Source organism: Pungitius pungitius, chromosome 8 (genome assembly GCF_949316345.1).
Source record: "Pungitius pungitius chromosome 8, fPunPun2.1, whole genome shotgun sequence".
NCBI classification, from domain to species: Eukaryota; Metazoa; Chordata; class Actinopteri; order Perciformes; family Gasterosteidae; genus Pungitius; species Pungitius pungitius.
In genome coordinates, this window is record NC_084907.1 from 4773966 (window position 1) to 4793808 (window position 19843).

Genomic DNA, 19843 nt, shown 5'->3' on the forward strand with positions numbered 1-19843 from the left:
TATAAACTTGATTTAAAAGATGTTGACAGGACGGACCCAAAGGAACCGGTCCTGTCCGATTTATTCCATAAATCATATCAGAAGTTTTTGTTGTACTACTGTATTATTCATGTATGTCAAAAAGAACATGGTAGTTTTTTTGTTTCATTTCACCTCTGAGATCTCGTGACACAAAAGAGCCGCGGTGTCTATAACATTAAGAGCTCCACCTGCAGACTATAAATGAATTGGAGAGAGAGAAGGGGGGGAGAAGAAGAGATTCCTCCGTATCTCGAGAAATCCCGACGCGGAGCGGCCACTCCAGAGATCATTTACAAGGGAGGAGAGATCCCTCCGCGCGATGTACCGGGAGAGCTGCAACGTGTTTCCAGGTAGGAGCCGGATCCGGTTTCACTGTAGTGTTCAATACTTTCAATTTGTTTGTTCTTTATCAGCCTCGCGATCTAGCAGCTATATAAACGTTACTTAGCCGGTTAAATATATTTAGCAACATTAACCATTATATATTTTCACCATTGCAGAATTGTCTCATCCAGGTGTCCAAGTACAATTCTGAAGACTGAAGCCAAAGCTTCATGAGTTAAAGCTGCATTCTCTGTAGTGACCACCAGGGGGCGACTTCTGTAGTCCCATAGATGTTTATAAAAAATGGCTCAACTTCGCTCTTGATTTATTCCCCCAGTAAACATTGCAAACACGAGTTTATGGTCTCAATCTCTAGATTCAAGTCATCATTCTGAAACATGAACTAATCTTATTTCCACTCTTGCTACTTCAAAGCTTTTTTCTGATGTTAATATTTTAAAGTTACATGTGTCTGAGTTACTTTACTTGTAACTATTCTAAATCTCATCTTGGTCAAGATCTCGCGCGAGACCGACTTTCGCTCGCGCAAGTCTGACTTTTTCTCTCTCGAGGCGGAGTTGTACTCACGTATGTTTAATTTACGCGCGAACGAACCTTATTTGCGCTCTCGGATTTTGACAGCGATTTGCCGCCATACTACTTGTCTAAGTAGACATTATATAACTAGTTCTCAGGACGGCCACTTACTTGTTTTTGACATTATGCATCTTCTAAAAATGTGTTAATATCTTATACTTCAGGCATTTATAATTGTGGCTTATATGGTGGAGGACAGTAATTGGATACCAGGAAACAAAAAGGGGGTTGGGTCTACCCACCCCTACAGTAGCTCAGGAGGGACATTTCACTGCTGGTTACAGAAAGAATAAGCAAGACGAGAACAAACGAGGAGGAGTGAGACGTCCTCAGCTCCCGGTTGCCATGCAGATTTCACACGAGAAAGAGGAAAGACGGTCCGCCGACCACTCTTATTTTTAAATGTCCCTCCCCCCCCCCCCCAAAAAAAAGTCAGTATAATATACTCTGTTATTCTTCTTTTAGTTTCTATTAAACCAATATTTGAATATTTGGTGAATGGTATGTTTTACAACCTAAAGGAACGACTTCAGTAGAAATAGGAAAGAGGCTTTAAAAAGAAAGTAAAGATAATTAATTAAATATAAATGGAAAAATGAGCCCCAATGCCCAACAATATCTGTAAATAAAAAGTATATATATATAATCTGGTTCAAGTAATAAAGTAAACTGAAGTAAAATAAGATTCCGCTTTTTTCACTGCTTTTATAGAATATATTAAAATATTTCGGTGTTTTTTCTCTCTCGCTTTAAATTGCATGACAAATAACTATTACAACTATGAGCCATGAATCACAAAATCAAAAGGTCAGTGTTTTTGTCAATAATTTATTAAAGGGTATATGATATTTGGTAGGTTGATCTGCGATGGTGGAGGAACAGAAGTGTAAAGTTACACAAAATAAAAAACATGATGCTACAGAGAAAAACTATTTTTATTTTTTCAAAAGTATGGGCACCGTACCCGGGTTGTTTTAATAACTCATTTTCTTACTGTAACGGGGTTATTTTATTATTTATTATACCTCCTTTCTACGTCTTACGTCACCACGTTAAAGCGGAAGCAGACACGTGTGGGTGAAGAAGGGAATCACCACGCATGTTGAGAGGACACTGCTTGTTCTCAGGTAATCGTATCTTCAGGAACTTCGAAGCATTTTAGAAACACACATCTCGATGTGTTAATAAAGTTTCGTGTTCATAATAATGTGTTTTTGCTCTCTGGCAGCTGAAGTATAGGCTCTGAAAGCTAGCTAGCTAACTGGCTAGCACCGTTACTCCCACCGGACTGTCATAGCTGCTAAACACGCAACTTTTATAGTTTAATCTACATTTACATACATGACATCATAACAAGAGGCTCTTAACCTTTAACAAAGCAATGTGTTTATAAAATATGTGACATGTTCTCCTCGCTGGCTGCTAAACGCCAAAAACTTCAAAAAGCTAACCAGCTAGCATTGGTCGTCTGGCCCAAATGTCACAGTTAACGTTAACTTAACGGTAGTTCACTCGTGTATTATTATTTAAGAAACATTTAACAAACATGACGTGACCATCAGCAGCTCGTGTGGTAAACAAATGTGCATCTGTGTTCATTTAAAACATGTGTCGTTCCAGGACCAGAAGCTAAACCCTTCCACCCCCTTCTACGTCATCATGGCCGTCAGAGCGTCGTTTGAGAAAAACAACGAGATCGGCTGCTTCGCCAAATTGACCAACACCTACTGCCTCGTGGCCGTGGGGGGCTCGGAGAACTTCTACAGGTGAGCAGCGCGTGTGTTGTGTGACGTTAGCATTTGGGCTAGAATGGCTTCACGGCGGCGACCTGAACTCGAGCCTCTTGGGCTGACGTCATCAAAGATCGACACGTGCTTTTTAAAGTCACTAATCTAAACGTCTGAGTGGTGTTCCCATGTTTTTAGTGTGTGGAGAGAGGTTAGAAGATGTTATTTATATTTGTAGTTTGAGAAATTGTGTGCCGAGTTAATGGGTAAAAGTTTCTTAATGAAAGAGTTGAAAAACATCCTACATCCATTATATGTAACGTTATCATGGTATGAAATTACCTTCATATGAATAGACTGGACAACATATAGATATATATATATATATATATATATATATATATAATTATATATACTCACTCACCGACTTAACACACTGCACTGAAGTCGTTAATAAAAGATACTTTGTGTGGCCGCAGTGTGTTCGAGGGGGAGCTTTCAGAAACCATCCCCGTGGTCCATGCTTCCATTGCTGGCTGTCGCATCATCGGGAGGATGTGTGTGGGTGAGTATACATACACACACACACACACACGCACAGACAATCCTCTACAATGTTTTCAGGCTAGTGAGCCCCAAACTGAGATGGAGTAGAGACCCCTACTATAAATATATTAGTGGTGTCAGAGATCGATTCGCTTGGCTCACTTGTGCAGATAAACACATTTTTCAAACCTAAGGTTTAGTACCATTTTTGCTTCCCTGTAGATTCTACTGATGGGGTGAGGGTGGTGGATGAAACCATTCCAAAATGTTGGCATTGTTTACAAAGAAAATCATAAGAACGCTGCCCTACATGGAGGATGGCCACACATCTGGATATTTTTGTTTAAAACTAATAGCAAAGTTATTTGCTTTAGGTAATTTAAACGTCATTACTTAAAAAATGGAAAGCAAAGTTATATTTGACCCCTCCCCTTTTCTTTTCCTACCTCAGGTAACCGCCACGGCCTCATGGTGCCAAACAACACCACCGACCAGGAGCTGCAGCACATCAAGAACTGCCTGCCGGACGCCGTGAGGATCCAGCGGGTGGAGGAGAGGCTCTCCGCCCTCGGCAACGTGATCGCCTGCAACGACTACGTGGCGCTTGTCCACCCCGACCTCGACCGGGTGAGACACCGTGGGGTCGCTGCATTTTGGAAATTTTTATATAATATAAAATGTTATATTTGAGGGGGAGGGGCTTATCTCCAGGGGAGCCTCTGTCGCACTATTCTCTACAACCTCATCAGAACTAAAAGGGTTCTGGTTGACATTCTACTTCTACTCCTCGTGTCCAGGAGACAGAGGAGATCCTGGCAGACACCATGAAGGTGGAGGTGTTCCGTCAGACGGTGGCGGAGCAGGTCCTCGTCGGCTCTTACTGCGCATTCAGCAACCAGGGCGGCCTCGTCCACCCCAAGACGTCCATAGAGGACCAGGACGAGCTGTCGTCTCTGCTGCAGGTCCCCCTGGTGGTGAGTGACGTCCACCACTGATCCCCAAAGACACACCCCCTTATTATCAAGGATCTAGCTCAAATACAGCAATATATTTTATATAGTGAAAGATATTTTTTATTATAGATATTGTAACAGTAGTGGTACAAGAGGAAGTGTCTATACCTGCGGTGCTTGTTAATGAGGTGACCCAACTGCTCACTTGCCCAGGCCGGCACGGTGAACCGGGGAAGCGAAGTCATCGCGGGGGGGATGGTGGTCAACGACTGGTGCGCCTTCTGCGGTCTGGACACCACCAGCACGGAGCTGTCTGTCATCGAGAGCGTGTTCAGGCTCGGCGACTCGGCGCAGCCCTCCGCCATCGCCACCAGCATGAGGGACTCTCTGATCGACAGGTGAGAAGGGGAACTTTCTTTTTCACTGAGGGGATCGTGACGCCCAACAGATGTGGAGACAGACTGTCTCTTTGACACTCGTCCATCACACACACTACCATCTGCTCATTGTTTACAGATTAATTTAACTTGTTTTGATTTCTACTAAAGTGACATACATGTATATATCTATAGATGTCATCTGGTATACAGGTCTCCTAACATGCTCCTCACTCCTTGTATGGTCACCTCCTGTAGACGCTACAGTAGGCTTTTCTGTGACGTGACCCATGTCTTCTGTCTCCCATCAGCATGGCTTGAACCAACACTTTCGACGGAGCTCAGCTGCGGATCACGTTCCCCTCCAGACTGCGCCCCCCCATCGTTTTGTCTTTTTTTTATTTGTAGCGTTTGGTTTAAACCAGATGGGTAGAAATACATTTTCTTCAGTTAGGAGAGAAGTGGTAAGAATACAGTTTATTTCTGTGCCTCCGTCAGTCGTCTGGATGCTTTCACGCTAAACAGGAACTTAAAGAAGCATGATTTTCAAACTGCATCACTGGCTGTTTCTGACATATAAAGAATTTAACTCCAGATCAGTTGGGAGGCGCCGGCCAATCTTAGAGGAAGAGACGTCACTAACCCACAGGTGGAGTGGCCTGTCAGTGAACATACACCAGCAGGTTGGATGAACTTAAAAAAAAAAAAAAAAAGTTTGTAAAATAAAGCACCTGGTTTTTATCTGTGTTCTTGTGAGTCTCTTTGGTTCTCTGCCCAGCATACGTCACAAGAAGTACATTGTACCTTCAACTTATGATTCAGCCTTTAGGACTATGACCTGCAAGTATTTTGCATACAACATTTCACTGGTCTTAAGTTTCACCTGCTGGTGAGTAGAGGATGCCATCTAATAAAATTAAAAAAAACTTCAAAGACAGTTTAAAGGCAACTTTTTTCATTTATTGGCAAATGCTTTGAATGTTGCAGAAATGCATCTATATTCATTTATGTACACACACCCCTCTAAATAGCTTGATTATATGCAGATATATTTTATATTGTTTGGTTTGTCGGGTAAACTTCTAAAATGACTTAAAACAAACAATACAATTTTTTTCTATGGCATGAAATCAATTAACATTTATAATAAAAACATGCAGGTTTGTAGTACACTCAACCTTCTGTCTTTAAAGTGTCCGACACATGGATACAAAAGAATCATTGTTTTGTAGTTACAGTAACTCCTAAAAAGAACCTATGCCACTCGTATTTATCAACTTGTGTGCAAAAGAAGCTTGTTCATTCTAAACATTTAATACATTGTTTTCACTTCTGATGTTGGTCTGTGCTACGGTGAAAACTACCAAAATAATAAAACCTCTGCTGACTTGTCCTGCACAGCCAGAGTTCACTGTGATGTTTTTATGAGCCTGTCACATTCTGATTTGCTTTTGACTCTTAATGTTTCTCTTAAAGGGGCAGCGTGACTAGAGGAGTCCCCTGGGACATCTTAAACTGAACTCGTTCTCTATGTTAAAGATATTTGTGAAGCTAATGGAACTAAAGTGGCCTGTGAGCAGCTAAAAGTCACACAAAAGCTCCTGAGGTTTTTTGTGTGGTTTGTCCGCTCTGGGCCACCGTAGCAACACGCAGGAAGCCGTGAAGAAGAGATGTAGTTATTAACCGACCGCTCTGCAGAAACCACCGCCTGGCCTTTAAGAAACTTAAGGATATTGCACATGTAAAATTAGTTTAACAGTCGGTTTTTCAGATGACGTGTACATGAATGACTCAAACTACGTGATCTAAACTAAAGAATTTAAAAGAAAAAGTGAGTTAAAAAAAAAAAAAAGAAGCAACAATCTGAATCAGTGACCTCATTGCCTTCTAGTCCCCCTCTGGACTCTCACATGGTCTCAAGTTTAGCTCGTCCACAGACACACGCACGCACATTCGCTGGTTTCATTCGACATTTTCAAAATAAAAGTCTTGCGCGGGATCACATAGACGAGAGGAAATTTATAACCGGAAACACTTGCGGGTACGATTCTGGTTAACGGCGAGGACGAGGAGAGACGTCCTCTGGGTTTTAGTTGCTAGTGTTCTACTGACCAATAAGAAGAGGGCACTAAACTATGGCGAGAGAGAGGCAGTGGGGGGGGGGATTGTAATCTGACCAACAGGGTGTCCACCTCTCTCTCTCACACACTCGCTTTCTCCCTAGCAGCCGAAGGTCTCCTGCGAGGCGTACACCATGTAGAGGAAGCCGTCCTCGTCCCTCTCCTGCTCGTAGATCTCGGAGATAGCCGTGGACACAGACACCATGCTGTGCTGGTTGACCAGCAGGAAGAAGGCCTGCGTGGGGTTAAGCTGCAGCCGGCGCCTGTAGGGAGGGGAGGGGAGGGAGGGAGGGGGGAGAGGTTAGAGCACACGCGTTGTTCCAGCGTAAATATTGATAATCATTTAGGAGCTACGAGGTGAGGAAGAGGAGCTACGTGAGCCAAACAGAATCTGGAATAAAAGCATATTTATACATTTGATACTTTGTTGATAAAAAGGAGGACACTTCACTGAAGTCAACAGACTTGAAAGCAGCACCTTTTGACGATGTCAGAATCAATGCAGTCACACATCATCTTCTCTCACCTCTTCCTCTCAGTCTCATCTTTCCAAGTCATTACATTACACGTCATTTAGCTGACGCTTTTTCCAAAGTGACTTACAATAAGTGCATATTTTCGTTAAATAAGCCATTTTACAACATGTAATACAGTATAAGTAAGATAAGTGCAATTTAAGTGCTATAATTTGTTAGTGCTACAGTTTGTTAGTGTCATGTCAAATTGACTTTGTACATCACAGACGTTACGGCTTCTCACACACACAGACGCACACACACGCGCACGGCTCCCCTCGAAGGTCCTGTCTGTTTTTTTTGTTTGTTTACCTGATGATCTTCACCAGCTCGCTCATGTTGACGTGGTCGGGTACCAGGAACTTGGTCTTGTCCAAAACGGGCAGCTGCTTCTCTCCCTTGTATCTCTCGATGATCACCTGCAGCAACACAGCTTCCTGTGAGTCACTCTGTTGTCGACAGGAAGTGACATCCTACCGGACGAATTACGCTTGTGCTACCTGTACAAACATGAGTGCCAGACTATCTCATGCAAGATAGCATCCTTTGTGCAGTACACACACACAGAATAACACACCAAATCTTAATAATGATCACTGAGGCGTGGCATGCTGGAGTCAGCTTACCGGTATCTTGTTAGGGTGCTGATCCCGGATCTGCTGGACCTCTTTGCAACGGTCAGCTGTAGGGAACAAAAGACAGAATTCATCTCAACCGATTTGTAGAAACTTTTTGGATACAAAGCTCAGATTCCCTCGCCGATGCAAAACCAGAAATGTATTCTTACGCAGATGAAACAAACAGCTCCTTGTCTTGAGAGAATTAAGAAGAATAACGTCTCTATTTGCGGCCCTTTTATCAAATATGATAAAAATATATACAGGCACCGCCGCACAGAGTTTGTAAGTTTAGTTCAATGTGATGTTTTCTCTTAATTTTAGCCCAAATAAAATCAAGCGAGGCCTCATAGATAAACAATAAGTCCCGTGTTCCGTCTCCCTGATGATTCATTCATGACTTTCAGGCCCCCGGCTTCGGTTTGTGTCACAAACTCCAGAGGAAGTGACCGTTTAGACGGGCCGGTCACATGTGGATTGAGTGGCAGGGAGACAGGAATCTCTGTAAGGAACCCTGAGACTTGCCGAGATGAAGACTCCTGCGGTCTAATAACTACACCCTGTGTCTCAGAACTAATACATCTTCTCCACCTCACTGGTTTCACAACAGACACTCTCTGTAAGAAAAGATGCAGTTCAGCCTTTTCTCCTTTTATAAATTCGTTGCAGGGTTCAAAGTGTGAATGGGGCCTTTGTTTCAGATCGAGGGACGTTGGATTTCCTCTGCTGAGTGCTGGAATATTCATCAAGAGATTCAGGGATGAAAAACAATTTAAAAGCAATCACAGATGACATGAGCTCATTTTAGTTAATCTTCTTGGTTTTAATCTCGTCTTGTGTAGAGAGAAGTTGTTGAGGACTCTCGTCAGGCGTCCTCGAAGCTTGTGTTACACCTGAGTATTTGAGACAAATACTCATTTCCTAAAAAACAAAACTCAACACTGCAGGTGCATGACGCAACATCTTTGTTTCTTGTTATGTGACACCACAGTGACACAGAAGACAAACACTAGAGATACAAACATGCTGCTGTAGATTATCGGGTAGTTAGTTACCTTCCTGATCAATATTTTTCTACGGCAGGCTTTTTAAATTTTATTAAACTTAACTCAAGAAATACGAGTAAGAAACATTAAAAAGCACAGTTCATGGTAAGGACCATTATTAAGTGAACAAACTTTACAATAGTGCGAAGATTTAGTACAGAGAAATTATATTATAATTTTATCTGTGGTGTCTTGACACTTGAGGTCTTAATGAAAAGGTTAGAACGACCTATTCAACACTGTGTCACTGCTTCTTATCCCTCAGTTCTTATGCAATGGACGGGGAGACGCGGGGGGGGGGGTGTTCAGGTTACAACATAAATCACTGAACACGTGTGTACTTGGTCAACATGTGACCACATGTTGTTTTCCTTCTTAAGTAAACACATGAATGTTTACTGCTAGCATAGGTGCAGCTAGGTAGCTCGGCTAGCTGGCAGAAGGCTGGCTTCGAGGCTTCGAGGCCGGTCAAGCTAACGTGACAGTGACCCGGATGGCTTCCAGACAATAGCATCAAACGGACTGCAGGACAACGTCGTCAAGCCCGATTTAACGTGTTAATTTAACGTTAGCAAAATAAAATATTGTCTAAACATGGCCCCCTGGAGCTTCCGTCCAAATGTTGTTAACAACCCGAGCCATGACGCCCTCGTCACGGACACACACGTAAACACCGCACAACGGACTGCACACAGTCTACATATACACAGAGGGAGCTAGCGGGCCGGCTAACTAGCGTAGCCTCTCTTCTCGCCCTCGAGTGCTTTTCTTACCGAATGTCCTCCTTTGTTTGAAGGGTCTGTCGGACGGCATCTTTGTCGCGGTTATTACACAGTAATAAACTAATCAACGGGCGGTGTAACCGCTCACAACGCCACCCGGTGACGGAGGAGCTGGCGGGCGTTTAGGTCGAGTGTCTGCGGGCTCAGTCTGAGAATCTGCTCCGGACAAACAAAGCAAGTACACTGAGGCGGTGACGTCATCGGCGGATTTAAAGGGACCGTTCACACATTACTTGTTTACGTTACAACTGAAACTTTAATAACGTAAAGCAACAATAACCCTGGTCATAATTGTATCAGTAATTGTAAACAAACCTGAATATGGATGAATAAAATGCATGAATTATATTTCTCAAGACGTTTTGTGTTTATTAGTCCAAAATTCATAATGTATTACTTAAATTATAATGTCTCAGAAGTTCCCACATGGTGAAATGTAACACAGTCAAACTCCTACAATGAGAGTAATGACAAACACAATGTACCAATATATATTCATGCAGAGCATATAGATCTGGTGTAATAATGATTTATGTGTTGTCATCGTCATAAGCAGAAGATTTGAGAATCACACCGTATTGTTGTGGTCAGATTGCTGCTTTGTCTTTGTAGTTCTGCATCTAATTCTGAACAGCGAGAATTCAGTTTCTTTTTAGACATTTTGAGTCATTGTAGACGTGTTCTAAATTGATTCGTTTTAAGTCTCCTTGTCATGCATTTATCTCTTCTCATGGTTTTGAGTCTGAGTGACTTCATGTGAGTCCAACACCGATTGGTCGTCCACATAAAAATGTGGCAAAACATCAACATGATCTAAATAACGTACAAAACCACACAGAACATTTAGAGTTTTTTATTTCTTAAAAATAACCATCGGAAACTTGACGTGGCCGAGCAGAGAAGTGTTTGTGGTGTAAGTACTGAACTCCTCCAGCCAATTAAACAATAAATAACAATCTCATGTTTTCCATTAATTAGAAGTGAAGATCCTCCTCGGACTCCTCGATGAGCTCTGGCTTGTTCTCTCAGTGTTGAGATGTGTAGGATTATTTACGTGCTCTAATATCTCTGCCATAAACACAGCGATGGGGAGGACGAGGCTCGACTGGAATGGTAAAACGTGGAGATCCGATCCGCCTCCTGCCGTTACTTCCTGGTGGAGTGGGAGGAGCTTCTGGTCAACGTCCGCTTTGATTTAGAATGTTAGAATCGTTTAAAATAAAAAGAAGAAAGACAGACAGAGCGAGAGACGAGTCGGCGGCTCCTCCTCTCTCAGTCCGACGGGTTCTGGATGACGATCAGGAAATAGTCCTTATCTGTGAGCACCAAAGACACCAGGGTTAGACTCAGAGGAGCGGATACGACTCAAATGGAAACAGTTCGGATCTAAGTAGAACAACAGGAAAGCAGTTTTACTTTTTCTTCAGATCATTAAACAGAATCAGTGAAATCTACTGTAACAGCCTCTGTAGTGTTTATCTCTAAAAACATCCTTCTCCTCTCAGCGCTGCACAAAAATATATGCAAACAAAGGCAGAACTTCTAAGAATCAGATACCCTATAAAGAACCAATGCACGCATGGACACTGAAAGGGTCAAAGGTCGCCGGTGCTTGTTGAGGCACATTGTTTTTGTTGCATTTTATCCCAGATTTGTGAGCAGTGGCTTTTGGGGCCGATGGCTCGGCCCTCCAGGTGCCCTGCAGAGGGAGGTGTGTCTCACCTGGAGCGATCATGATCTCATTCTTCTTGGAGCGGATGCGGAGGAAGGTGAGGTCGTTCTGGGGGTCGATGCCCCGCACGGTGCTCCTGGCCTTCATCACCAGCTGGTGGATCAGGCCGGCGTACTGTACCGTGCTGGCGTTGTCCAGAGTCGTCTTGATGGGGATTCCTGATGGGGAACGGGTTCATTTAGATCAGGAATGTAGCCTCAAATCAACGGAAGAGTCATTGATCATAGTCATGATGGGAAAAAAAGGCAAAAAGAGAGACAAGCCAAGAAATGAATGGTAGAATAAAGATAATTTGTGATTATTGATGCTGGCTGGTTCATAACCATAAATAGGTGTTGTGACTCGTGAACTAACATAAATTAGTGGTGGTGTTGTGGCCAGGTAATAATCATCAATCAATTAGGTCGTGTTGTGGTTGACAGGTGAACATACACTAAAAGAATAAATGACGTTACTCCCTCATCCTCTCACCTTCTGAATTGATGATGATGACACCCTGAACTCCGTTCTGACTCTGGATCCTCTTCAGAGTTTCTTCTACTTCGGCCTGGTAAGACGATTTAATATAATTTAACAAGGCAACAAAAGCGAATGAAACCCCTCGGTGACCACGACACTAATTGCTGCCAAATGAACACAGGAAAATAATCAGCTAATAGCTAAACCGAGCTACACCGACAACGCCCGGTTAGCATGAATAAGCTAGCCGCAGTTAGCAATTGATTAAGATCCCACAATATATTCAGTCACAACGAAAATATGACCTTTTTAATGGAATAAATGTTTAGGCTGCCAGCCCATCTTACCATTTTAATGATCCGTGTCAGAGATTAGTCTCCGCGCCCCGCAGAACAACAGCTAACGGCACAGTTTGGTTGCTGGGAGAAAACAACTGACGTAAACTTCCGGGTCAGGTCACGCAACGCTGCGTTTGCGGTCCACCGTAAAAAGTGGTACACACTGCGATCTACTCGTTTACAAATCACAGTTTTTGAACTACAGAATCAATTGGGTGGTACAACCAGGGGTGGATAAAGTATTTAGATGTACTGAAGAAGAAGAAGTAATCATACCATATTGTAAAACTTATTACAATAAAAAGTTACAAGTAAAAGAAATCTAGTATAATCAGGAATGTATTGTCTGACTAAAAGTGCTCAATGAAGAAAAACGTCACAATTTTCATTTAACAGTTTTACAAAATAGCTGTCAATTATTCTTTTATAATCATCTATTATCATTTTTATCTGAATAAATGTACTTTGTGACAACCCAGAAGTGAAATAACATGTAATTATCTGGTGATAATCAATTGACTATTTAATAATAAACATTTACTGCATATGAAGATTTCATTTCCTTTTCAGCCAAAATCCCAAATGCCTTTCGGCACATTTATGTTCCTTTTTTTTAATTACTTTTTTTCTTCAAGGCTAAGAATGTAAACAATGTGGGCGCGGCCAGTTTCTCTCATGTCAGATATAAACGAGACTTGACCGGAAGTCTAGAGATGCCACCTTCAGAGTCAAAGAGGAGCGAAACGCGTCTGGAATTTAACTCCAGGCAAATATAGTCAATATTCAAGTTGTATTGCTACAAATGTCACTTTGAGAAAAAATAATTATCCGCCTACAAACATTCATCCATTCATGTCTTAGTCTCAGGTGTAATGAGATAACAATATATTTTTATATTTCAGATTGCTAGCTAGACAACCCACTATACCTGGATTAATTAGCACCTGTATCCACTATACATCGACTAGTTAGCACTTCTACCCACTATACCTGCACTAGTTAGCACATCTACCCACTATAACTACTAGTTAGCACTTCTACCCACTATACCTGCACTAGTTAGCACATCTACCCACTATAACTACTAGTTAGCACTTCTACCCACTATACCTGCACTAGTTAGCACATCTACCCACTATAACTACTAGTTAGCACTTCTACCCACTATATCTGTAGCCTATCCACTGTACTTGTTGTTCCGGTTTTAAATGAAAACAAATATACATATATATTTTTTATTGGATTACATTTTAATAATAATTTAATAAAAATACGATCTTTTTGTCCAACAATGAAAACAGTGACTATTAATTGTGATCTGTTTTTGCTATATTTATTGCATATGATGTCATTCTTTATGACATTCTATTCTTGTTTGAGTTAACCTATAGTTAGGGGGTTTATCATAATACATTGTTAAATATTAAGGGAATGCACAATATTCTCACGCTTTCTAACAATAATTATTAAATCATTGCAGGGTAAAATCAACAACGTCAAAGTCGAAACCGGGTCTTTTGATTGTGAACCTTCACTTCAGGCTTTTAATTTGGAACCCCAACCGGAAGCAGTAGCTGCCTCTCGATGAGTTCCACGTGACTGAGCTTCATTCCCTAAAAGCAGCGTAGACATGAACCAGGACGAAGACCTCGGTGAGAACCACGCCTTTACCCTTTTACTTACTTTAGTAGTTAACTTTAGTTTACTTTTTTACTATTCACTCTTTTACTATATAACTGTTTCGCCCTCCGAAGTTTGGGTGGGGGGCGGAGGGGGTGTGAAAGGTGTCTGAAGTAAATATGACGCTTCAGGTCAGAAAACCTTGTTTGGAAACTTGAGTGTTATGCATCCTTAAAAATAGTGATGGTCATTATTGTCTTAAAAATAGTATTTTAGATATATTTACCGCAATTATTAATATCCGTTATTATTATCCAATTACTTCAAGAACACTCATTTTTGTTTCATATTTTATTCATGATTTTTCTTTCCTGAACTTACATCTAAGTATCAAATATGACTGAATGAGATTTGTTTTTATAAATCTGTGAAGACCTCAATAAAGATCTGTGCACTGTAACTATAAAGAAATGCCAATATGCTGTATTTATGTGTGTATTTGTACCTGTAGTTCACTGTGGATGTTGAGTTGTGTTCACTCTGGAGTTCTGCAGGACTATTTTGGATGCATTGTCCGGTCTTGGCGCTGTGGGCTTTGGTCTCCCCCCTTTTAAACCCTCTCTTAACAAGCCTCCACCCCCTCCCTGCTTCCCTCGTTCCCTGTTCCCACAGTCTGTCCATCTCAGCCCAGATCTCATGAGGGAAACACCTCCTCGCTGGTATTTTTATCCCCCAGCCGGAGGTATTGTTGTACACTAAAACACTAAAGGTGTGTACTTTAACCGGAAGAAAACACGCTAACGAGGAGCATGACGCACAGAAGGGTTTCAATCAGGGTTCTATTGTGTGTATTCACGTAGTACTCATTGATTGTTTAGAACGACATTGTACTCTTTAATTTATCTGATGCAGGTTGAGAATTTAAAGTTTGGACAGCAGTGAAATATATACGGTAATTATATGATGCATGTATTCCTGTAGTGTTTTATTGATTTTTATTGTGGTAAAGTAGTTTGGTTTGTAAGGAATCCCGTAACCATGTGAGCGTCTGCTGGTTTCAAAGGTTAAACCTCACGATAAGGCTCTATGAAGCTCACATACAGATGTTAAACCTCACGATAAGGCTCTATGAAGCTCACATCCAGATATTAAACCTCACGATAAGGCTCTATGAAGCTCACATCTGTTAAACATCATTATGGGGCTCTATGAAGGTCATATCCAGATGTTAAACATCACGATGAGGCTCTGTGAAGCTCACATCCAGATGTTAAACTTCATTTGAGGCTCCATGAAGCACACATCCAGAGGTTCATAGATGAGGCTCACCAATGGAGACTCTGAAGGACCTTTCTGATACATCTACTGACGTGAGGACTTTGTGACACCTCCTCCATTTCTCTGCGGAACGAACGTTCTCCATCGTTATGACATGACTTTTTATTACCTGAGAAGGTGGTGCATGTCGAAGGAAACAAGACAAAACGATGTGTTAGAACTTCAGGTCAGAGGCCAGTCGTCAATCCAAGGAGTTCGAGAGGCTTCGTCCTTTATCGGCTTTGTCGGTTCTCACCGTCGCATCAGTTTGTAAATTCTCATAGGCCGAATAAAATATGAAACATATACATGTGGACGGGAACATATCCAATAAAAACTACTTCTTCTTCACTTCACCTTTTCAGGGGCCTTTGACCCCAACATACCAGAGGAGGGACCTTCAGCACCACCCGCTGGCTGGCTGGACGACGTACATGGGTACCATGGCAACAAAGGAGGCGGTGAGTCTGGTCCTCTTATGTCAATCAGTCTGACTTTAGTCTTGCATGCGTTAGACCAAGTCGATCACCAAGGCAGTGCCGGTTGATCTCTTGCCATTGGGGAAAAAAAGATGCATGCATGCGTGGTCGTCCGCGGGAGCTAACGGAAAGGTTGGTAGTGCTAATTGCAGATCGTTGCTTACTAACAGACACATTTAATTTCATTCCAAAGCAGCGCAGGCTGACTCCAATCAGTGCAAGCCATCGAGTCAGGTAATGACCAAGAATGTGTGGGATAGCTGTGACGCTTCCCTCCTTCTGACAGACGAGAGGCTCGTTGCCTTTTTATATCGACTGGATATAAAAATCGTGCTGACGTCGTGCAGCGCTGTTGTTCCGTTTGGTCACCGCTACTACGCAGTTCTAAACCTCTGTGTGAACCAGAACCACCCCTCTGAAAGTTAATCTTAGGAGCTTCATCAACCTTCATCTCTCGTGTCTGTGTCACTGTGCCCCCCCCCCCCCCAGAAGGGGACAACCCGTTGTGTCCACCCCCTCCGGCCTACACCCCCCAGCCCGAACTCAACAGGAACACCTTGGTGCCCAACGTCAGGTAACAAATTCCTTGAGTCCACGAGATCCCTGTGTGCGTTGTCTCTGGCAAAAAGATACACAAACGTGTGTCTGCGTGCGTGTCCTCCAGGGTCCCCACAGTGTCGGAGGACGTGGCCCGGGACGCCTTGCTCAGATTTGTGGAGTCCAAATGGAGGTTCAGCTCCAAACCTGCCAGGAACCTGGTCTTCAAAGAGCTGAAGCCCATTACGGTGTACCGGGTAGGAGAACATCTCAACCACCTGAGGTGGAGCATCTAACACATTGTGGAACACAAAGGTGTACTGTGGGGAGTCCTCACTTCCAGCCTGTGTCTCTAATTGTCCCCCTTCAGTATAGACTGGAGACCTACACCGAGACCAGGACCAGCGCCTGGCAGTTTGAACCCTATAATGGTAAAAAAGTTTGTCTGGAGGTCTGATTGGAGGTGTATATGGAGGTCTAACTGGAGGTCTAACTGGAGGTATGACTGGGGGTCTGACTGGTGTTGTAGAGTTGTATTTTAGTACATACACAAACCTCCTTTGATGCTCCGCAGGCTTTCTTCTCCTCCGAGTGTGAACATTCCAAGAGAACCATCCATCTCCCCTCGAGGTCCCAGGACCTTTGTTGGGGAGGCGTGAGGCTGTGAGGCTCTTCCTGCTGGTTGACTTGTTCATTCTCTGTCCTCCAACAGGACAGGCGGTGGATGGTCCTCAGTTCGGGGTGAGTCCTCCTCCGTGGGACGTCGTGGTGTCCCCGCCCCAGAGGTACACCGACCGGGTGGAGAAGGTCCCCGTGCCCCACTCGTCCTTCGTGAAGGTGCGGACTTCCCTCACTGATCCTTTTTCATGTCCTTTTTCTCAAAGTGATTAGTTAGTACATTTGTGTGTTTGTGTGTGTGTTTTTATTAGCTGTGTCACAAGTGCCACGGCTGTGGAAGGACTCGCTGTGGACACTGCCACGGTAGAGGCCAGGTGAGATGTCCTCAGCTCCAGTGGATGGAGGAGGTGGAGACTTCTCCGCATACATCTAAAGAGATCTATGAAACGCGGTCCTCATTCCTCTATTGATGAATATTTGGTTTTGTGTGAAAGACGGATGAAAATAAGCCCCACTGACGTTGTTGTCGTTTTACAGTGCAGAAGAAAGAAGAAAAAAACATTTTCCATAAATAAAGAGCGAGTCGTTGCTAGACTCTAGACAATTCAACATTTTCTTTGAAAAAACATCAAAAGAAACACAATCACATGAATCCAATTACACACTTTGATTTAATAGCCAAGAGAATATACCAAAAATGTTTTCTATGAGGTATGATATATATATATAAATATATATATAGTGATTTAATAAAAGGTCCCGTTATGACCAGAAGCTTGTTACGCGTTTCCATCTGTATATATCTACATAGATCTATATCTACATAGATCTATGTATGTATAGCTTTTTGATGGTCTCCTCTGGTGTTACAGAAGCGCTGCCCGTTTTGCCATGGCAACGGGCGCTCCAGGAACAAGAGATGCACTTCCTGCGGAGGCCGAGGGCGCAAGAGGTGGGCCTCGTCCTGTGATTCCTGCTCTATTTCATAATTTATACTTTATCTCGGCCACAACAGCTCTGCTCGTCTTTTAACTTATTTGCACAAATCCTTCACACATAATACCCTTCCTGCCCCCCCCCCCCACCCCTCCCTCTTCAGGTGCACCTTCTGTCGGGGCCACGGACACAACACCTGCTCCGTCTGCCACGGCAGCAAGAACCTGCTGCACTTCATCCTGCTCACCATCACCTGGTAGGTCAGAGGTCAGAGGTCCTTTGTCTCAAAGTTATTAGTATGATTGTGTGCCTGTGTGTGTGCCTGTGTGTGTGTGCTCGCCTGCAGGAAGAACGACATTAGCGACTACATCCCGGACCGCCAGCCAGACTTCCCCGACAAGAAGTTTGAGAAGGTGACCGGAGACCCTTTCTTTGTGGACGAGAGCGTTCTGGTAAAAAAGACTAAAAGCCTTCTTTTGCTTTAATAATGAATGATGAGGTGATGATGTGGCGATGTGACCCTCACTGATGCACCGCGTGCTCCCAGGTTTACCCGATCCAAGGTTTCCCTGATCAGGAGATCTGCGATGTCTCCAGGAAGCTGATTAACGAACACCTCAATCGCTTCAGCTCCACCAGCCGGATCCTGCAGCAGGTACGAGCTCGCTGAGAAGGGCCGAGACGCACATTCAATGAAAGGAAGCCCACAAGTCTTTCTCTGCCTCGACTGAGCGGCTTTAAAAATGTCTGAAACATGTCTCCGAAGGAGACACCAAAAAGCTTCAACGTAAAGCAAAAAACACTTAAATAGACTACAGTTTATTAAAAGAGAACTACAGTACAAAGCCGTTAGAACACAAACAAAAAAATACTTCAAAGAGACAAAAACACCCACAAGAAGACAAAAAGTGATGTTAAACCTCTAACTCAGATGAGATGTAATCCTAAAACGATGCTATCGCCGATGCTAACGCCGATGCTTACCTGCTGTCTGCCCCGCAGCGTCAGACCATCGAGCTTGTGCCTCTGACCCACGCGCTCTACACCTACAACGGGAAGGAGTCCGGCTTCTTCGTCTTCGGGGTGGAGAACCAAGTGTTCGTCTCCAAGTATCCCTCCGCCTGCTCTATTCTATAGGAACCACCCACCTGTTGATGTTGGATGTTTCACCGGAAAGTTCTCTAAACCCAGCCAAAGAAGCATTTACACACAAACCAAGAGACTTTATATATTTTATTATTAAATCAATGTTTCTACTTCGGTCAGCTCAGGTCTCCAGATGAGAATCCATCCGTGATAATCATCATCTTTTATAACGCACACCTTTTTTGTATTTTTCTGTTTAACGGTTTGAACCGCTGCATTTTATATGTGAGATAATGTTCTCTTCTTATTGTTTACTGCCACATACTGAAACCAGAGCGACGTGTTCGTTACACTAAACTCACCTGGAGTTCTGAATAAAGATCTGTTCCTGTATGAAAACATTTTAAACAGCTTCCCTCTCTTTGTTATGATTTGTTATGCTCAAATTTTCTATTATGAATATACTTATGAAACCAAACCTTCATAATGGGATGAATGTAAATACCATAAAGAAGCCGTGTTTCTCTTTTAACATAATCATTACATTTGATTTATTAAAAACCTGTCAACCCTGCAACACGAACTCTGTCCACCAGAGGGCGCTCTAGTTTCTTCGATCGGGGCTTGAAGGACGTCTGAAGGTGCGTTTGGAGACATCACATGATGTGGGAAATATAGCAACTCAAGAACTAAGAAATGTATTTGAATAAGAAATCATCCGGGTTTTTTTTTTTTAACTTATATTGAAAGTACACGAAATATTAAAATTAAAATCATACACCACGTCCGAAAAATCATCAGAACAAAGGCATGGAAAGGAGTTTTGTGTTTTTAAGTTTTTAAGTATTTTAAGTGAAGATACTTCAATATGTACTACAACATATTAAACTTTAATTGAAGGTATTATTATTATATAAGAATGAGGAGGCTTCTGTCTGATTTTTGCCTTTAAAAAATATTTTACTTTGACAGCTTTTTAAAAAAGGAAATAGTGTATTTTGTATATCTTTCATTGATGGACAGTAATGTAGATGATATCATTAAAATTGACACTGTTAATTAAATTGAACCAAGAGTTCTTATTTTAAGTTGGTGT

The 19843-nt window shown here is 42.6% G+C and overlaps 4 protein-coding genes across 6 annotated transcripts; 2 read left to right on the forward strand and 2 right to left on the reverse strand.

The window, feature by feature from the left end:
- The first annotated feature begins 1945 nt into the window (after positions 1-1945).
- eif6 (eukaryotic translation initiation factor 6) lies at positions 1946-6407 on the forward strand. Its single transcript, XM_037489795.2, has 7 exons — positions 1946-2069; positions 2563-2708; positions 3149-3234; positions 3667-3842; positions 4013-4189; positions 4382-4566; positions 4857-6407. Exons 2-7 carry the CDS (start codon positions 2602-2604, stop codon positions 4864-4866), a joined length of 741 nt encoding a protein of 246 aa, XP_037345692.1. The 5' UTR covers positions 1946-2069; positions 2563-2601; the 3' UTR covers positions 4867-6407.
- Positions 6386-9808, reverse strand: map1lc3a (microtubule-associated protein 1 light chain 3 alpha). Its single transcript, XM_037489797.2, has 4 exons — positions 9617-9808; positions 7807-7862; positions 7493-7599; positions 6386-6928 (listed from the first exon to the last, which is right to left on the reverse strand). The coding sequence occupies exons 1-4, from the start codon at positions 9654-9656 to the stop codon at positions 6766-6768; spliced, it is 366 nt and encodes a 121-aa protein (XP_037345694.1). The 5' UTR covers positions 9657-9808; the 3' UTR covers positions 6386-6765.
- A 655-nt stretch (positions 9809-10463) lies between these two features.
- Positions 10464-12311, reverse strand: dynlrb1 (dynein, light chain, roadblock-type 1). Of its 2 annotated transcripts, XM_037448374.2 has the most exons (5): positions 12164-12311; positions 11829-11904; positions 11348-11515; positions 10865-10941; positions 10464-10778 (listed from the first exon to the last, which is right to left on the reverse strand). In XM_037448374.2, exons 1-4 carry the CDS (start codon positions 12164-12166, stop codon positions 10898-10900), a joined length of 291 nt encoding a protein of 96 aa, XP_037304271.1. In that variant the 5' UTR covers positions 12167-12311; the 3' UTR covers positions 10464-10778; positions 10865-10897. The 2 variants fall into 2 exon arrangements, with proteins under 2 accessions (XP_037304271.1, XP_037304270.1); XM_037448373.2 differs by having other exon boundaries at positions 10464-10941.
- Positions 12312-13685: 1374 nt separating this feature from the next.
- Positions 13686-18988, forward strand: ssuh2.1 (ssu-2 homolog, tandem duplicate 1). Of its 2 annotated transcripts, none has more exons than XM_037448489.2 (12): positions 13686-13806; positions 15457-15552; positions 16060-16144; positions 16235-16364; positions 16478-16538; positions 16820-16944; positions 17037-17099; positions 17598-17677; positions 17825-17917; positions 18008-18113; positions 18209-18316; positions 18664-18988. In XM_037448489.2, exons 1-12 carry the CDS (start codon positions 13785-13787, stop codon positions 18796-18798), a joined length of 1104 nt encoding a protein of 367 aa, XP_037304386.1. In that variant the 5' UTR covers positions 13686-13784; the 3' UTR covers positions 18799-18988. The 2 variants fall into 2 exon arrangements, with proteins under 2 accessions (XP_037304386.1, XP_037304387.1); XM_037448490.2 differs by having other exon boundaries at positions 16063-16144.
- Positions 18989-19843: the final 855 nt, after the last annotated feature.

Excerpts from the sequence above, each read along its gene's own strand:
- ssuh2.1 (XM_037448489.2), top strand. The coding sequence starts at position 13,785 with ATGAACCAGGACGAAGACCTCG. Across the intron at positions 16,365-16,477 it reads AGCCCATTACGGTGTACCGG|TATAGACTGGAGACCTACAC; the intron begins GTAGGAGAACAT and ends GTCCCCCTTCAG. Across the intron at positions 16,539-16,819 it reads GCAGTTTGAACCCTATAATG|GACAGGCGGTGGATGGTCCT; the intron begins GTAAAAAAGTTT and ends GTCCTCCAACAG.
- map1lc3a (XM_037489797.2), bottom strand. The coding sequence starts at position 9,656 with ATGCCGTCCGACAGACCCTTCAAACAAAGGAGGACATTCG. Across the intron at positions 7,600-7,806 it reads AGCACCCTAACAAGATACCG|GTGATCATCGAGAGATACAA; the intron begins GTAAGCTGACTC and ends GTGTTGCTGCAG. Across the intron at positions 6,929-7,492 it reads GAGCTGGTGAAGATCATCAG|GCGCCGGCTGCAGCTTAACC; the intron begins GTAAACAAACAA and ends CCCTCCCTACAG.
- dynlrb1 (XM_037448374.2), bottom strand. Across the intron at positions 11,516-11,828 it reads CATCATCATCAATTCAGAAG|GAATCCCCATCAAGACGACT; the intron begins GTGAGAGGATGA and ends GTTCCCCATCAG. Across the intron at positions 10,942-11,347 it reads TGAGATCATGATCGCTCCAG|ATAAGGACTATTTCCTGATC; the intron begins GTGAGACACACC and ends TGGTGCTCACAG.
- eif6 (XM_037489795.2), top strand. The coding sequence starts at position 2,602 with ATGGCCGTCAGAGCGTCGTTTGAGAAAAACAACGAGATCGGCTGCTTC. Across the intron at positions 2,709-3,148 it reads GGCTCGGAGAACTTCTACAG|TGTGTTCGAGGGGGAGCTTT; the intron begins GTGAGCAGCGCG and ends GTGTGGCCGCAG. Across the intron at positions 4,190-4,381 it reads TGCTGCAGGTCCCCCTGGTG|GCCGGCACGGTGAACCGGGG; the intron begins GTGAGTGACGTC and ends TCACTTGCCCAG.